The sequence below is a fragment of the Tarenaya hassleriana genome, unplaced genomic scaffold (assembly GCF_000463585.1).
Source record: "Tarenaya hassleriana unplaced genomic scaffold, ASM46358v1 Cleome15, whole genome shotgun sequence".
NCBI classification, from domain to species: domain Eukaryota; kingdom Viridiplantae; phylum Streptophyta; class Magnoliopsida; order Brassicales; family Cleomaceae; genus Tarenaya; species Tarenaya hassleriana.
Genome location: NW_010964923.1, coordinates 1,914,076 through 1,931,074, shown reverse-complemented (window position 1 = coordinate 1,931,074; position 16,999 = coordinate 1,914,076). Strand labels below are relative to the sequence as shown.

At 34.5% G+C, this 16,999-nt stretch overlaps 5 protein-coding genes across 6 annotated transcripts; 3 read left to right on the top strand and 2 right to left on the bottom strand.

The window, feature by feature from the left end:
* The first annotated feature begins 2,567 nt into the window (after window positions 1-2,567).
* LOC104808882 (serine/threonine-protein kinase At5g01020) lies at window positions 2,568-5,057 on the top strand. Its single transcript, XM_010534717.2, has 4 exons — window positions 2,568-3,041; window positions 3,134-3,269; window positions 3,357-3,493; window positions 4,191-5,057. Exons 1-4 carry the CDS (start codon window positions 2,643-2,645, stop codon window positions 4,872-4,874), a joined length of 1,356 nt encoding a protein of 451 aa, XP_010533019.1. The 5' UTR covers window positions 2,568-2,642; the 3' UTR covers window positions 4,875-5,057.
* Window positions 5,058-5,251: 194 nt separating this feature from the next.
* Window positions 5,252-6,096, top strand: LOC104808880 (RING-box protein 1b-like). Of its 2 annotated transcripts, none has more exons than XM_010534714.2 (3): window positions 5,252-5,589; window positions 5,727-5,894; window positions 6,003-6,096. In XM_010534714.2, exons 1-3 carry the CDS (start codon window positions 5,454-5,456, stop codon window positions 6,074-6,076), a joined length of 378 nt encoding a protein of 125 aa, XP_010533016.1. In that variant the 5' UTR covers window positions 5,252-5,453; the 3' UTR covers window positions 6,077-6,096. The 2 variants fall into 2 exon arrangements, with proteins under 2 accessions (XP_010533016.1, XP_010533017.1); XM_010534715.2 differs by having other exon boundaries at window positions 5,253-5,589; window positions 5,727-5,822; window positions 5,937-6,096.
* An 85-nt stretch (window positions 6,097-6,181) lies between these two features.
* On the bottom strand, window positions 6,182-7,452 carry LOC104808881. The gene is made up of 5 exons (XM_010534716.2): window positions 7,221-7,452; window positions 7,056-7,108; window positions 6,871-6,915; window positions 6,537-6,590; window positions 6,182-6,421 (listed from the first exon to the last, which is right to left on the bottom strand). Exons 1-5 carry the CDS (start codon window positions 7,376-7,378, stop codon window positions 6,198-6,200), a joined length of 534 nt encoding a protein of 177 aa, XP_010533018.1. The 5' UTR covers window positions 7,379-7,452; the 3' UTR covers window positions 6,182-6,197.
* Window positions 7,453-11,128: 3,676 nt separating this feature from the next.
* LOC104808879 (protein LURP-one-related 6-like) lies at window positions 11,129-12,854 on the top strand. Its single transcript, XM_010534713.1, has 3 exons — window positions 11,129-11,428; window positions 12,243-12,488; window positions 12,571-12,854. The coding sequence occupies exons 1-3, from the start codon at window positions 11,204-11,206 to the stop codon at window positions 12,712-12,714; spliced, it is 615 nt and encodes a 204-aa protein (XP_010533015.1). The 5' UTR covers window positions 11,129-11,203; the 3' UTR covers window positions 12,715-12,854.
* Window positions 12,855-13,117: 263 nt separating this feature from the next.
* Window positions 13,118-16,077, bottom strand: LOC104808878 (proteasome subunit alpha type-6-B-like). The gene is made up of 9 exons (XM_010534712.1): window positions 15,935-16,077; window positions 15,718-15,812; window positions 15,159-15,240; window positions 14,918-15,014; window positions 14,739-14,797; window positions 14,492-14,574; window positions 13,855-13,950; window positions 13,571-13,630; window positions 13,118-13,420 (listed from the first exon to the last, which is right to left on the bottom strand). Exons 1-9 carry the CDS (start codon window positions 16,008-16,010, stop codon window positions 13,328-13,330), a joined length of 741 nt encoding a protein of 246 aa, XP_010533014.1. The 5' UTR covers window positions 16,011-16,077; the 3' UTR covers window positions 13,118-13,327.
* Between the last annotated feature and the right edge of the window lie 922 nt (window positions 16,078-16,999).

Genomic DNA, 16,999 nt, shown 5'->3' with positions numbered 1-16,999 from the left:
AGTGGGCCCTACCTTGTGGGACATAACTAGATGTCAACTCAACAAGAGAATCTCCCAACGAGTCGTTCCTTCGAATACGTCGCCGTCTTTGACAACGCGGTTGTGTCTGATCCTGACCTTATGCTCATTCTTTTTTTTTTCTAATTAAAAAATATCAAAATATTATATATTTTATCAAAATTCTAGAAGCTTGATACACTTGTTTATTGCAGTTCAACCAAACTTTTATTATGTAATCTTATTTGGTATTTTATTTTTTAATATATAAAATTTTGTCTGTTTTATATTTCGTAATCTGATTAAAACCATCCGTTGACCATGTTTCTTGGATAAGGGGCAGTGCCATTCTTCTGGAAAGTTTTCTTTTTTAAAAAATTTTAAATTTGATTTTTTCTCTATTTAAACTTATTTTATTCTCCCAAAATGTCAAATATCTTCTTTACAAAGAATACGACATGAATCTATTTTCTTATAAGATTTTAATTATTATTTAACTAATTATCACGTCTGAAACACATGACTTCTTGCAAACATATTGACAGTGCCGTAACAAAATTACAGTATTTTGATTTTTTGTACTAATTATCACGTTTAAAATAGATGAAAATTTTCAAACGTTACTTTTTTTTAACAATATTATTGTCATAAACTAATTACAAAATATGAATCAAATTAGCATTTTAAATATATTTTCATTTTAATGTATCTCAACATTTTTTCACACGATTTTGATATGATGTTGACATCAATTACTAATCTGTTAACTTTAGTATTTTTGTCGCCAATTTCCAATGGTCTAATAATAATAATAATAATAATAATAATAATAATAATAATAATAATAATAATAAATAATAATAATAAACATATAAACATTTTTAAAAACTTTTATTAAAAAGGAATAATTCATATACGTTTAAGAATTATAAATTTTAATATATTTTCTAGTATAATTTTAAATTCACATATTTTACAGTTTTTGATTAAAAGAGGAACAAATTTAGTCCATTGCGACTAAAAATGGCTACAAAACTCAAGAGCAATAAGTGTCATTTTCACTGATTATAAATTTTTCTCTACATAGTATTTAGCCTATTATTAATTTTATTAGACATGTTCAAGCCGAGATGGATTTTTCCGTACAAGTTGAATCGAATATATATTTTTCAAAATTATTACAAAGTTACAAAAGATATTGCGTGATTGCCCAAAAAAAAGATGTTTTTTGTTGTTCTATTGTAATTTGCCAAAATGAACTAACATTGAAATTTTATAACATTATAATTATTAATAATAATAAAAAAACACCAAGTAGTTAATTTTCTTGGATCCGTGAGTGAGATAACTTTTCCAGCTTGTGGCCACTCAGGGGGCGAAAAAATAAATAAACGAAAAGTCTTTGGGTGTTGGAATCTGATTTCATACACAAATATCCATACTAACTATATAATATATATATATATGTGTGTGTGTATGTATGCGCATATGCTAATGATCTTCATAGATCAAGTGATCATTAACCATATGAATAATTTATAAGCACTTGGATTTTTTTTTTAAATTTTATTTTATATTTGGATTTTATTCAGTTTAAATTTGATATTCATAATGATCATGTAGAATTTTTAGAGAGTTTCGTACAAGTTTTCAACCCCCCAAACATATATATATATATATATATATATATATATATATATTCGGTAGAAATCCACAAAAATTAGCACATGAGATTAACAATTCTATTTCTAATTCTTTGCTTCAAACCAAGGTTTCATGTTTAGAAATTCAAACTAAAAAAGAATATTAACACGGAAATAAACCGAAATAATATCGAATAGAACCCGAAATATCCACGCAACATGACAAAATGATTCTCTTTGTAATTTGTTAATTCAAACAAATATGTCACGTTCAATATTTGTTCAATCGGTCATGACACACAACAAAAAGGTCCCGTTAGGAAAATATGAAAATTGGGAAATTATCATATCCGATTAATTGATTTGCAAGAAAAGGGCAATAGCGTAATTTGTCTTCATTTGGGACCACCGCGCACCACCCACTAGTGCATACTAAAGGACTGATCAAGCACATTTGATTATTATTATTTATTTATTTATTTTTGTTAAAACACATTGATTATTCAAATAACATAATAACAACTCTATATATGATCTATAATTAATTATATACGTAAGTGGACCGTTCAAAAACAATAACATATGTTACGTAGTGAATATATATACACACACACGCGCGTGCATGTAATGTACGTACGAGCGCGTATATGCGTATGAGGTGTTGGAAAAATTCTATGTCAAAGCGCGGGGAGAAATAGAAAAGAAATATATGAATCCGCCATCTAAAGAAGTTGCAGCCCTCTTTCTATCAAATAATTGTTTTTCATATTACTTTTTGGTTAGAAAATAAAAAAAATAAAAATCGTGCAAATTCGACGTGGTTGGTGAATTTGAATTAGTATATTATATTATATATATAATATAAATATATATTTTTTTTTCTCGTCTCACCCAATCTTTCTCGCCTCCTTTATAAAACGAAGCATCTCTCATTTCGACACAACCAAACAAGAAACAACAAACAAGAAGACTTTCAGAGAATCTCAGAAGCATCGATCATCAATGGCGGTGAAGAAGAAATCGTCTTGGAGATCATTCGTAGCTGGGTGTTTCCAAGATCAAAACTTTGAGAAATCTTCGGACAAACCCAAGAACAGCGAGGTGAAGAAGCAGAAATCGTTTCAGAGACTGTCGATTTTGGACATGAGCAATCCGAGTTCAACCACCTTGTCGGAAGATCTATCCATCTCTCTGGCTGGTTCAGATCTCCACATCTTCACCCTCGCGGAGCTCAAAGTCATCACCCAGAGCTTCTCGTCGAACAGTTTCCTCGGCGAAGGAGGGTTCGGACAGGTTCACAAGGGTTTCATCGACGATAAGCTCAGACCAGGCCTCAAGGCACAGCCGGTCGCTGTCAAGAACCTCGACCCAGACGGTCTTCAGGGTCACAGAGAATGGCTGGTTCGTAGATTTTCGATCTTCCCAAATGGCGAAATTCTGGGAAACCATGGATCTAATCCGATGTTTTCTTTGACGGGTTTGTCTTTTTTCAGACGGAGGTGATATTTCTCGGACAGTTGAAGCATCCGAATCTGGTGAAGCTGATTGGCTATTGCTGCGAGGACGAACACAGGCTCCTTGTCTACGAGTTCATGCCTCGTGGAAGCTTAGAGAATCAGCTCTTCAGACGTGAGTTTGATTTTGATCTTTTTTTTTTTCATTTTATTGATGGATTTGGATCGAAGTTTGATCTGAAATTTCGATATGGTCTTGTAGGATATTCGGCTTCGCTGCCATGGGCGACGAGGATGAAGATCGCTCACGGAGCTGCAAAGGGTCTCCAGTTTCTTCACGAGGCCGAGAAACCCGTCATCTACCGCGATTTCAAAGCCTCCAACATATTGTTAGATTCGGTAATTAAGCCCTTAATCGCTCTCAAAATTCGCTAATTAATCCATGTTTTTGTGGCAAATTTTTCACGTAGAGGAAAATCCATTCATAAATAAACCATCGACTAAATTCGATTCCACTTGGGATTCGCTCTAATCTCATCAGTCTCCCGACACACGTTGACCAATGTTTCTAATTTTAACAAAGGGTTTTTTTTTTCCTTTTTGTTTCTAAGAAGTTTTTTTTTATTATTGTATTAAAAGCTTATAGATTTTACCCATTTAGGCCCTTTTCACTATCATTAATAATCGCAACATTTTACCAATTTGGTGTGTGTGTGTGTACGAACTTATTGAATCAGGAATTTTAACAAAATAAAATATATTATTTCATTTAAACCCTTCACTACTAACACAAATAATCTCATATAAATAGACGGATTTGAATTAATTATCAAATTTTTTAAAAAAATTAGAAAAATAGACATTTTTTTCTTACACAAATTATCAAATTTGTAAATTCTTCTAATCTTTGTAGTTTTTTTTTATAACTTTCACAAAGTTTATGATTTAAGAAGTCAAAGCTCATTTATTTTTCTATAAATTTTAAAACTGATATATTAATTGGAAATTTATAATAAATTTGTGTATCTGTATAGGATTTCTAATAATAATAATAATTTACCCTACAGTATTTGACATATATTTTCTTTTTCTACAGGACTACATGGCAAAGCTGTCGGACTTTGGGCTAGCCAAAGACGGACCAGAGGGTGACGACACGCACGTATCGACCCGAGTCATGGGAACGCAAGGCTACGCCGCCCCCGAATACATCATGACTGGTCACTTGACCGCCAGGAGCGACGTCTACAGCTTCGGTGTCGTCCTGCTCGAGCTCTTGACCGGCCGTAGATCGGTGGACAAGAAACGTTCGCCACGTCAACAGAACCTCGTCGACTGGGCTCGTCCCATGCTCAACGACCCACGTAAGCTGTCTCGGATCATGGACCCGAGGCTCGAGGGTCAGTACTCCGAGACCGGCGCTCGAAAGGCCGCGGCTTTAGCCTACCAATGCCTTAGCCACCGACCCAAGCATCGGCCCAATATGAGCGCCGTTGTGGCCGTTCTCGATGATCTTAAGAACTACAAGGATATTCCGATGGGACCCTTCGTTTTCACGGTGCCCTCCACGCCAGAGGCGGTGGTTTCCGGCGGAGATGTGAAGGAGGAGTTCGGTAGGAGGAGGAGTGAACATCGTGAGAGGAAGCTCCGGTCGCCGGCGGAGAAGTCTCCAGGGAGTCGCCACCGGTCTCCGGTGACTGACGGAGGGAATCACCGGGGGCATTTGAGGAATGGGTTGAGTTCGCCGATGAGGAGTGAGGCTGGTGGTGAACGGTATTGAGATTCTTGGTTTTTTTGTAAATGTTTTTTTTTTAATGTAAATATACTTTTTTGCCGATTTTTTTCTTGGGATTTTTTCGGTTATAATATTTATATTTTCCCTATAGAAACTGTCAAAATTATTTTTTTCTTCTTGGTAACGTTGTAACGACTTCGTCAATGAAAGACGCGTTATATTGATGAACTTAATTCTTTTAGTTTTTGTTTCATTTTAAAATTAAGCCGAATAATAGACTTGATGCTCTATATATATATATATATATATATTCAATATTGGGTGACTCAAAGAAAGAACAAAAACTCTTTTCCAATCTAAATTTGAATTTTCATTTAGAGAGAACCTTCACCTGAATTTCTCCGGTTTAATTGCATTCTAGGCTTGAGTACATCATCATCGTAATAATAATAGCAAATCTCGAATTTGTAATAAAAAAAAATTGGAATTTACGGTATTACCAAACCGGAATAAACTGAAAACCAATTTAAACCGATAAATCGTAATACCAAACCGGTCAAACGTGTCCACAACCCTTAACAGAAAGGAGTGATTTTCCTTCAACAATGGCGACGATGGACTCCGATGGTTCTCGCTGGAGAAGGCTCATCCACCACCGCCACCGCCACCGCCACCGCCACATCCTTGCCGTCTTCTTCATCCAAGAAGCCGAAACGGCTTGAGATCAAGAAGTGGAACGCCCTCGCTCTCTGGGCCTGGGGTACGTTTCACCGAAACCCTAATTCCGTCTCTTTGTTTCGGTTTCGGTTTCGGTTTCGGTTTCGGTTTCTTTCTTCTCTATTGATTCGGCATAGTTTGATCGACGGGTGATGTGGAATCGGGGCTTGATTTGTGTAGATATCGTCATGGATAACTGTGCGATATGCAGCAACCATGCTTTTCATTTTCACTGCATCAGCCGTTGGCTCAAGACTCGTCGAGTGTGCCCCATAGGTATACTGTATAGCTTTCTCCATCGCCCCACCTACACAACCATGGTGTTGGAGTCCTCATTTGAACAGAATGGTGAGATTTTCTAATCATATTGCCCTTTTGTCGGAATTTCAGAAATATGGGCATTAATCACCCCGAGCTATAAAGAAATGATCGATCCTCTGGTCCTGTCTATGCCAGAATCGAGGAGTTTTCACGACTCGGCTACACCGGAGATCGGAAATTGTAAGAGAAGGAGCTTATCCCGAGCTTAGAAAAAAGGTTCCGCTAAAAGAAACAGGGTCTGTGGGATTTATTAATGAGAAGTGGGTGTCGAATGAGAGTTGTTATGACACGAGTTTCTACAAGGACGACAGCATAGTCCTCCCCCCATTTTCAGACACCTGAAACAAGAGCAACTGTTTCCGCAGCCTGAGCAATCTCCACAAGAAGGCAAACCCGAAATGCAGCATTCTCGGCTGCAACAAGAGGTCGAACATCGGAACATAGGTCTTGAACAGGTCCGGCAAGTTGTGCAGAAAGCAGGGCACTTGATATGGCAATAACACTCGGAGCGACAAGAACAGCGTGGGCATGGCGAATTGAAACAAGCCATTCCACTGCATTTGCATTTAGACAGATTCCTATGAGATGAACATCGAACTTGTGTTTTCTACCGCAAGAAACAGAATCCATTGGAAGCCGAAGAAGAAGGAGCAAAGAGTGGTTTATTACCAGAGCCACCCCCAGAAGCTGCTGGTCGAGTTTCCATTCTTCTTTCGTTGTTCTCTGCTTAACATGAACCGAGGGAAAGTTTATGATTCAACATTACTTAAAACAAGGGATGAGTGTGATTATTTTGGATTTTGGTTTCAGAAAAATTATAATCACTCAAATTTATATCGAATTTGATTTGGATGGGTTTGGTTATGTTTCATTTTACTTTTGGTTTGAATCTGGTTTTTATTCATAAAAATATTCATTTCAAATTTTAGTTTTCGATTATTTTAAAAAACAAAATATTCATTTTAGGTATGGTTTTTTCAGTTTCAGAGAAAACGTTACACACGCTGGCGTAAGTGGGTCTGCGTTTGTCCCCACGAAATCAGCAACTCTGCATTTAAAAAAAAAAAAAAAAAAAAGGTCACGACCTTTTTTTTTTCGACATTTCTTTTAAATCTTTTTCATGTATCGAAAAATTTTATAATCTCTAAGACTGAAAATGTGAAATCATTTCGTGTTTTTTTTGCGTACTCTTTGCATGATTTGGAAGCAGGTTGAAGCTCCCCGATCCACTCGAGTTCTTCCTGTTTCCATCCACATAATCACAATGATTAGTAATTAATCAAATGATTATTAATTGACCCCACGAGTGTTTTTTCTTCTGAATCATGCAAAAATTATCAGAATTTCACTCACTCACTGACCTGAAGAATACCGATCTCTCTCTCAAGCTTCTGAACCTTTGCCATTCTCCTCCTCTTCCCGCCAAAGTCGGGCATCTCCGACGGAGATCTCGGCACCGGCGGCGGCAGCGACGGAACTGACGTCAACCCACCACCGTGAACATCCGCCATTTTCGCCGGCCGGTGGCTATTATATACACATGTATACGTACGTCATGTCTGTGTATGTATATGTGTGCCTTAGAGTGTGAATGAGAGATAATCTATGTATATATATATATATATATATATATTGCTATTATATGGTTTTGAAGTGTTCTTTGAAAGTGTTGTGTGTTGGCTTCAGTGCCGTTGTTTATGGCAGAATCTTGGCTGCGTCAATCATCTCACTAAAATGATTTAATTATTCGGTATCCACGAGGAAATTATTTTATAATTTTTTTTAGTAATGATTTGAGAATTGTATATATTGAATTTGTATCAATTTGTGATTAGTATATATTAGACGTTGGTTTTTAGCATTTATGGTGCAATTTATTTATTTATTTTTATATGTAAGTTTGACTTGAGCTATTTAATATACGTTCATCAATCTGACAATAAAAAATTTTAGCATTTTGCAAATTATATATTCAACAAGAAAACTTTTGCTATTTCAATTACAATTATTACACCATCCCATAATTACTTAATTCCAACTCTCTTAATGTTATAAATTAAAATCTTTAATTATACTCTAATAAATTCAATTATATAGCTTTTTTTTTTGTAAAGATATCAACTCCATATGATATCCATTTTTTTAAAGAAAATTCAATTTTCTAAAACTAACTTCTATAAACTCTATGAATTAATTTAATTCATTTTGAAACAAATAACATTTTACAAACTAATTGTGCTTATATTATTTTTTTCCAATATATTATTTTTGTGAAGTGAGCCAATTAGGGTTAGGGACAAAAGTGGCAGAGAAGCGAGAAGTACAACACTTCCCTCAGAGTGCACGTGACTGTCATATGACAGTGTTAAGCCCACAAGCAAAATGCTGCCGAAGTAAATAATAAAAGAACCAAAATAATAAATAGTTATTATATTTTTAATTAATAAGTAAACTAATATGTTGTAAAAAAAATAATATTTAAATTTGGAAAATCTAAATAATATTCGATGGCCTGTGAAATAGGACATCTTCATGTTGTTTCCTATGTATTTGTAAATTATTCTTTATAAACATATGAATTCTTTCACTAAAAAGGTCTTTGTAATTAAAAAGAAATTAGTTCACAAAAATATGCAAGAAATAATGAAAAAATTAGTGTACAAACTATGTTATCAGTTTGTCAGTTAGTAATAAGATTACTGTCCGAACTATGAAAATCGATATGAAATAATGTCCAAACTATGCTTTATATATGAATTATTTGATACAAGATGAAGATTCATTGTCCTTGAGTTTAATTACTTTTAAATTACATATTTCTACAAATGTACTTTAAAATTTTCCTTCTTTGGAATATTTTCACTAAATTTTATGAATTATATACTAACTTATTTAGAAGATTTATACATCTACTATTCAAATGCACCTAAAGTAAAAAGTGTGCACATGCTATTCTTTTTTTTTTTTGTGTGTGTCCAAAAGGTTGAAAGAAAAAATAATCAATTTATAACCAGAAGAAACAAAAATTAAAATCTCTACGAATATAATAAATTATTGAAAGAATTTCTTACAAACAAATGAAGGGTTAAATTCAGTAACATAAAAGAAAATAAAATAGATGCCCATCTATGCATTTGTTTTCTTTTAGGGTTCGGGGGTACCTTTTAGGGCTATAGCTCTCTTTCCTTTGTTTCACCAAACACGATTTCGATATTCGAAAACATAACACAAAATGATTTTCCAAGATTCTCTTGATAAAAAAGAAACAACTTTCTTTACACGCGTTTTGGTATGCCATTGTTTTTGGCGGTTTCATTTTTGGGCGTTTGCGATTTGCGTTTGGATTTACACTAGGTACATCTTTCAAGTCGTTTTCTCTTTTCTAATGAAAATTTCTGGCCAAAGAATCTATCCAAATATTCTACTTTGCCATATACATGTGCATGATATCGATGGTAATACATACATACGTACATACATACAGTGGCGGATCGAGAATCATTTATAACTGGGGCATAATTTATAATCGGAATATTATATGAACAAATTTATTTTCATCATGCGGGCATTTCACGATTTTGTTTGAAAATTTATTTAATTTACAATGAAATTAAACATTTTTTTATTTAACAGTGGGGATATATACCCCACTCTCTTGTACATGGATCCGTCCATGCATACATATATATATGTATATATACGTACAAATATATATATATATATATAGTATGCATGCAACTGGTGAATAAATACATGCAACATTGCCCTATATCTCGTGCTGTTATATTTGTAAGTTTGGAAGTTTATATAGAGTGGTGATGACAAGAAAAATTAAGAGAAAAGAAAAAGCTAATGGTGGATATTTCGGTTTTAGATATAATTATTTCGGTATTGTAAAAACTATTTATGTTTGGTTTTTATATCGGATTTCATTTTAGTTCGAATTCTATTAGAAGTTAGAATTTCTAAAGGAAAATATTCATTTCTAATGAGAATTAATTTTTCCGTTTTTCATTTTCAAGTTATTTTTATATTATTATGTTCGGATAGGATTCGAATTTGGTTAGTTGCATTTGGAAAAATAATTTCCATCGGTATGTATTCGGTTCAAATACAGTTATATATTATTTGGTTGTTTTTTTGGTTAATTTGGAAGTTCATGATATCGGGACTTCGATCCAATTACATATCTCAAAATTCAGACATAATCTGTGTACCACAATTAAATTGTATACCTCTTTCCAAACCGCTGGTGGAATATGGGATTGAAAGAAAATATTAAGTGCTAAAAAAAATTAAGAAAAAAAAAGAAAAAAGGTTAATTATGCACAACCATCATATATATCTTTGTACAAGTAATTGATCTCCCACACGAGTTTATATATATATATATATATATATATATATATAACTTACATATTCTTGCCACAACCTTATCTATGTAATATATAGATAGATGATATACATTATAGAAATGATCAAATAAAGAAGATTAATATCATTTCGATCATTTGTTTACGTGAATACATATGCATTGTCATCATTATATTCTCAACACAACTTCTAATTATTTGTGGTAATGTATTTTTTGTCTTATGGATTGCGTGAATACCAAATAGGGTAAAGAGTATAAATGAATCCTATCTTACCTTTCTCTTTCCTTTTACTCTACCCTTTTTTGTTTTGTTTTTTTTTGTCCAACAGATATCCTAACAATATTTATAGAATTTTAATCATTTCAAGTTTAGAACAATTTGAAATTCGATTACGTATAGATATTGTGAAAATTTCGGGTTTCAATTGGATAATGTTTTTTTTATCTGTTCTTGAGGTTTTGTAAAAATTATGTTCATTCTTTGTTATTTTGATTTTAGATTTGTTTTTGTTCGGTTTCATTAATTAATAATAATATTTATTTTATAAAAATATTTTATGTGTTTTGTTATTGTTTATATTTGGTCTGAATTCTTTCTAGATTCATTTAATATTTTTTGAAATTATATACATTAACACAATCAAAATAAGAAAAATCTAATATTTTAGTAATAATAATTGTTATAATATTATATAGACCGTCGATGTGCAAAGGAGTCAAACGACGCCAAACTTTACACGACTTTGCACCTTTCTCCCTTTTCATCTTCTACAAACTATACATTAACCTATACGTTTGGACTTCGTACCTTTCCTTTTCTTTAATATTCTACACCACCATATATTATACGTGGTTGCACATATACACACACATACACATATATATATATGCCATCATATGGTATAATGAACACAACATATACATAAAATTTGTGTGAAAGAAGAGTATAGGAAATTAATTAATGGTGATGATGATGCCCATAGTGAGCAAGTTGTATTGCTCGGAGGAGGAGGAGGTGATGTGGGTCCGGAGGCGGCCTCATGTCATCAACGGCGGTGGATTCGTCGTTACCGACTCTGATCATAACGTCGTTTTCAGAATCGACGGCTGCGGAGTCCTCGGTACCAAAGGAGAGTTGGTTCTTAGAGATTTTAATGGAGATGAGATGCTTCTTATTCATAAAAAGGTATATGTATGTATATATGTGAGCAATTTTCCTTAGATTTGATTATTTTAACGTCATTATTTTGGATATTAATCGGAAAATATATGAATGGTTTTGAATGTGTAACTCTATTTACAAAACGCGCAACTTGTAAGATTAATACAGTCATGAAGGAACCCTAGCAAGTGAAATAGATTTGGACTCCAAGGTAAATTATGTATGTATGTATGTATGTATGTATGTATGTATGTATGTATGTATGTATGGGAACCCTTTAGTTGGAAGAGAGAATTATAAAATTACGTATTTCAAGCTATCCTTTTGATTCCTTAATTGCTAGGGAAAAAAAGAGATTATCAAAGTTTCATATGCTTTGATACGTCCTATTTTTTTTTATAGCCGGATATTTTAGATCGAAGCCTAGACTAAACTCGAGGTTGGAAGCAAGCTAGACAATTGAAATTATGCTTCCCTCGCCCACTTAAGACTCGAACTCGAGACGGGATATTTGAGGCTCGAAATCAAAACGAAACATACGTTTTGCATCCCCATTTTTCTAGTTGAACAACCCGAATTGGGTCCGATACATCCTAGTTGATTGATTATGTACACTTCCCATTACGTAGAATCCATTAATTTATATATAATATCGAGCTAATGTTTCGATCCGATTCGAGAATAAGAAATAGACAAGATGAATCGAATCCTAATATAATCCTTAATCATAAACTATGAATTCTTAAGGATTTCATCATCAATATCGATTAATGATTAGCTAAATCAAAATTAAATACGAGTTATTAACATTTTTTGTTGTTGTTGGTGGTCTCCACAGGGAGGAATACTGCAGGCTCTAAGCATTCATAACAAATGGAAAGGCTATTCCTATGACTACCAAGGGATCCCTAAACCGGTTTTCACATTGAGAGATCCCAAGAATTCGTGTATCCCAAAAACCGGCGGTTTGATCCGGATCTCGATCAACCCTTGTGTAACCAACAATTGCTTCTTCGAGATCCGAGGCTATTTTCCGGATAGATCATGTAGCATCCTCGATTCCTCGGGTCACACCATTGCTCAGGTAAATTCGTGCTAAACCAATGTGAAAACCGAATTGTACAAACTTAACCGATATGAACCGAACTAAAAGGCTTCTTTTGCAGATGGGAGTGTCTGATGAAGTAAGAGATTTAATGGCGAGTGGAGACTTCTACCATGTGGTTATCAAACCGGGAGTTGATAAAGCTTTTGTCTTTGGAGTTATAGCGGTTCTTGACTACATCTATGGCGAATCTACCAGATGCTAACCGGAATTAACCGGTTTCCTGTACAGAATAAGAACTATTTTCTCACCACTTCGTATGCTAGAGTGAACTGGGAAACTATTGTGTTCGTTGAATAGTTTGGAAGTATTTATGTAATAATTAATTGATAATTATTAGTTAAATGGTTTCTTAATCAAACCCTTCATTGATATTTCTACAAATAGTTGAATAAATTGAATAGCGCATTAGAGATAGGCAAGTGCATCAAACCAAACCGAACCGAACCGATTTCTATTTCGGTTTTCCTAGTAACATTACCCGAACCGAACAAACCAAACCCTAAACTAAAACCGAAACACCCTTCCGGGAAAATGGGGAAGATCATTGTGCTCAACCCAATCAAGAAATACGATTTTGTTGCTCGGCTGCTCTTCAAAACGTGAACTAAGAGAGCATAAACAGAGAGAGCAAGTGTATCAAGAAATGGAATGTGACTGATTCAAAACAAGTCTTGCCCATCTTTCAAGCAATACAAAAAGAAGGAAAACGCGAGAAAAAAACAAAATCTCAAAATATGACAGAGGCAAGTGCAGAAAGACAGATTTCTCCGACTATATAATCAAACCCGAGATAGTTTTTGAGTGGGGGATACCTATCAATCTCGCTCGCTAATGGCTGTCAAGTGCTCGTCAATCTCTTCAGTCGTCAATGCCCGAAAGACGGGATTATCTGCTCGAACAACTCCCACCTACCACACAACAAGAAGGGTCGGGTTTGAGTTAAGACATACAGAGATAGATATGGACAACACAAAATGGATTGTCTTTCACAAAAATACGCTTGGTACATTGAACATTCAGATGAAAGAAGATAACAATGAAGATCGGAGATTCAATACCTCGATTTCAGTAGCCTTGAAGTCTTCTTGAAGAACAGATTGCAAAGCGGAAATTGCGGTCTAGAAAAACCCGAAAGCCAAAAGTGAATTACCATGCACAAAACTTGAAGCTCAGATAGTTCTTCTTTAGACCCATCATGCTAACATTTGAACTTTCCATATTACATAATAATAATAATAAATAATATGACTGGATAGCCCATTAATGAACCATATTATGCAAATTTGTCACACATCTGAATGGACAGAACAAGCTAAAGACAAGAGGGATATGCCTCAAATACCTGCACTGTTTCATCATAAGTGAATGCAGGGTTTTCTTTCATTTTCTTCTCCAAGAAATTGATTGCTTCTTGCTCCTTCATGCCAACGCTAGTTGCCTGCATTATACATCTTCTTAATCAGTTGCTATATAAAGATACACCTCCGGTTCCATGGAAAAATAGAATGACATATATACATCAGTCAATTTTAATGTCTGTAGAATTGGTGAGCAAACGGTTTTGAAGCAACACTTCTCATGTGCATTTAATTAAAGATTGGTTGATGTAATATTTATATTTTGCAATTTCATGATCACAACCTGTCACAATGAAAAAACACGAGAGCCCAGCAAAAAAAAAACAGCAGCATACCCTTCGAGCTGCCGTGTCTAGACATAAGAGTGAGACCTATTTTTATGAAGCAGCTGGACGAGATAGCCTCAGAACTATAATAAACAGTAATAAGTTTCCAGTACAGGTCTGAGGTGTTTCCTTCTATGTTATGTCCCTATGTCATTACGTTTTGTAAGACGTACAAGAAGCTGGTATTTTTATCAATAAATGTTAGAGCAGCCAACATAAAAAGATAAAACGAATACTACGTAAAAATGACGGAAAACATAAGATAAATTAGGCACAGAACTAACTGCGGCATTACCTTGTGACCGTAAAAATGTCCAGCAGGGTCACACTTGTAAAGAAGAGGTCCTTTCTCTTCATCAATACCCAGAACCATGGCAACTTTCACAAACAGAAACAAAAATAAAAAGAAGCTTCGGTCAAGTAATAAAACGGATCCACATGCCAAACATCAAAATCCAAACACAATGTAAAAAAAAAAAGACACACACACACACACGCATGTAGATTTATGCGTAAGATAAGATTAGATGCCAAAAAATTACCAACTCCAAGGGGTCTCATATAAGCGTGTTGAGTGTAGACCTGTGACTTGTCGGCAATCCTGTCAGAAACACATATTTCATCAGTAAGAAATGCTAATAGGCCGATAGCTTCAAGCCCTCTGGAAATTGACTAAGAGCCGATAAACAGATGATATATAAGAGAATCAAGTTGAGTATACCATTTAGCAAGAATATCCACCGGCATCTCATATCCATATCGGAACCTGAAATCAGCCGCCTCATTCCTGGCTTGTTGAACCAAGGACCTCGCATCGGCTGGAATCCCATAGAAAGGTTAAAGACTTTAATAATCGTCCGGTGCGATATAATAGATTAATAAGAGGCTGGTTTCATCGCCGAAAGTCTAACAAGACTCATGATTCATTTACAATACAGAAATAAAGGATGAAGTACACCGACCAGTCATGCCAGTGGCCAACAATCCAAGGTACTTGGTGATTTGGAAAAGATGAGTGACACTAGACTGGTCCAAAAGCTTGTCCTGCAGAATTACAAAACATGAAAACGTAGATACATTGAAAGAGAAAATCCCATGTAAACACGAACTTAAAAATTTCAAAAAAAAAAGAACACAAAATTTCCTGAGTACCAGTTAAAATCATGAATTTTACAATGGCTTCCCAAAAACCTAGCAGTGACGCCATTTCTTATTTGACGAGTAGCTTTTTTGCGAAGTCTTTTTGTGTCAAAATTCCCAAATTTACAGAAACCCTAACTCATACAAATGTACAAGATCTCAAGTGAATCGAAACCCACCACAACCATCCCTCGAGCTAAACCCTTAATCGTTGAGGAAACAACCCACATTTATCAGAAGCTTTAGTTGAACAAATCTAAATGAAAAAACCCCCAAAGTAAAATCAAACCTTCAACTGCAAATCGACCTCATAAATCACGCAGCAAGTTTTTCATTCGAATGAAAAACCCTAAGGAATCAAATCAAAGAGAAAGGACTCACCGGGACTTTCTTCTGGGTAACGACGCAAACCGAATCCTTCCCTCGAACACCGATTGAAGTGACGCCAGCTGCTTTCACCGCCTTGAAGGCATATTCTGCGTTGATTTCCATCACTCATACATCAGTTAGGTAAGCTTGAAATCGCGAGGGAAAACACTTTGTCGGATTCCGAAACGAAAAATGTTCGAGAAGGCAAAGGATCGGATCGATTACTGACCAACTTGAAAGAGACGACCTTCCGGAGAGAAGATGGTTATGTGACGATCGTACCCACCGCCACTTCCTCTGCTCATCTTCTCTCTTCTTCGAGCGATTCACTCAGTGATCTGAGACAAAGCGGAAAGAAGAAGAAAAGCTTTGTAGTTTGTATACAAGAGAAGAAAATGCCCGAGGGGAAAAAAAATATAATAAAGTTTCCAACAATAGCCCTAACGTGTAAGGCGATATTACGAATTTGCCACTCCTCTTGGTAGCTTTGGACTATTTTAAACCGGTTTGGTCCGATTTTATCTGAATGTTGTGCCGGTTTGATACATTTGAGTGAATACCCAATTTAACTAAAGGAAACATGTGATCTACATTATGCATCCTCCTATAAAATGAAATTCCATGTCACCAATACTAAAAAAAATAAAAGCTATGTATAAATGTATTAAATTTGGATAGTTCAACTAATAAAATATAGATATTTAGTATTTATTTTGTTTTGAATTTGAATCTCAAGTTTAGAGAGGATATTCACACTCTATTTTCGATTTATGTGATAAATCTAACTTTTGATTCGAGACACTAAGTTATCCTAAAAAAAACTAGTGTTGTTTTGGTTATTGTCGTTACAATGAGGTTATGTCTCTAATGTTCAATAAAAAAAACATTCACAACAAGCACATGAATATCGTCTAAACCCGTGTGAAAAGAGAACTAATTCTCAAATTAATATATGGATTTTAATTTTTTTTAATATTTATTTTAAATTTTTCTAATTTTTAAATAAAATAATAAAATTTATTTACTATATTACTAATCAACGTGATTTTAACTCGACATCCATGGTCCATGACCTAAGAAGTTAGCCCCAAGGAGTGGGCTTTTAATTGGGCTTTTTTATATTATTTTAACAATTTTTCGTTATTGGGCTTTTATGGGCTTAAACAACGAGCAACAAAGCCCAAGTATGTCCCTATCCAAAGCCTAGGGTTTTGGAACCAAATCCCAAACTAGGGTTTTGTATTTTCTTCTAAAACCCCTCTTATATAACTCTACTCTCCCTTCTATCTTACTC

What these genes read in the sequence shown, in the direction of transcription:
- LOC104808880 (XM_010534714.2), top strand. Translation starts at nt 5,454, where the DNA reads ATGGTTCTCGCTGGAGAAGGCTCATCCACCACCGCCACCGCCACCGCC. An exon ending in CCTCGCTCTCTGGGCCTGGG is followed by an intron (nt 5,590 to 5,726) that starts GTACGTTTCACC and finishes TGATTTGTGTAG; the next exon opens with ATATCGTCATGGATAACTGT. An exon ending in GTCCTCATTTGAACAGAATG is followed by an intron (nt 5,895 to 6,002) that starts GTGAGATTTTCT and finishes TGTCTATGCCAG; the next exon opens with AATCGAGGAGTTTTCACGAC.
- LOC104808879 (XM_010534713.1), top strand. Translation starts at nt 11,204, where the DNA reads ATGGTGATGATGATGCCCATAGTGAGCAAGTTGTATTGCTCGGAGGAG. An exon ending in TGCTTCTTATTCATAAAAAG is followed by an intron (nt 11,429 to 12,242) that starts GTATATGTATGT and finishes TGGTCTCCACAG; the next exon opens with GGAGGAATACTGCAGGCTCT. An exon ending in CGGGTCACACCATTGCTCAG is followed by an intron (nt 12,489 to 12,570) that starts GTAAATTCGTGC and finishes CTTCTTTTGCAG; the next exon opens with ATGGGAGTGTCTGATGAAGT.
- LOC104808878 (XM_010534712.1), bottom strand. Translation starts at nt 16,010, where the DNA reads ATGAGCAGAGGAAGTGGCGGTGGGTACGATCGTCACATAACCATCTTC. An exon ending in AGGTCGTCTCTTTCAAGTTG is followed by an intron (nt 15,813 to 15,934) that starts GTCAGTAATCGA and finishes AAATCAACGCAG; the next exon opens with AATATGCCTTCAAGGCGGTG. An exon ending in CTTATGATGAAACAGTGCAG is followed by an intron (nt 13,631 to 13,854) that starts GTATTTGAGGCA and finishes GGGTTTTTCTAG; the next exon opens with ACCGCAATTTCCGCTTTGCA.
- LOC104808881 (XM_010534716.2), bottom strand. Translation starts at nt 7,378, where the DNA reads ATGGCGGATGTTCACGGTGGTGGGTTGACGTCAGTTCCGTCGCTGCCG. An exon ending in GCTTCCAAATCATGCAAAGA is followed by an intron (nt 6,916 to 7,055) that starts GTACGCAAAAAA and finishes TTTTAAATGCAG; the next exon opens with AGTTGCTGATTTCGTGGGGA. An exon ending in GCAGACCCACTTACGCCAGC is followed by an intron (nt 6,591 to 6,870) that starts GTGTGTAACGTT and finishes CATGTTAAGCAG; the next exon opens with AGAACAACGAAAGAAGAATG.
- LOC104808882 (XM_010534717.2), top strand. Translation starts at nt 2,643, where the DNA reads ATGGCGGTGAAGAAGAAATCGTCTTGGAGATCATTCGTAGCTGGGTGT. An exon ending in AGAGAATCAGCTCTTCAGAC is followed by an intron (nt 3,270 to 3,356) that starts GTGAGTTTGATT and finishes ATGGTCTTGTAG; the next exon opens with GATATTCGGCTTCGCTGCCA. An exon ending in CCAACATATTGTTAGATTCG is followed by an intron (nt 3,494 to 4,190) that starts GTAATTAAGCCC and finishes CTTTTTCTACAG; the next exon opens with GACTACATGGCAAAGCTGTC.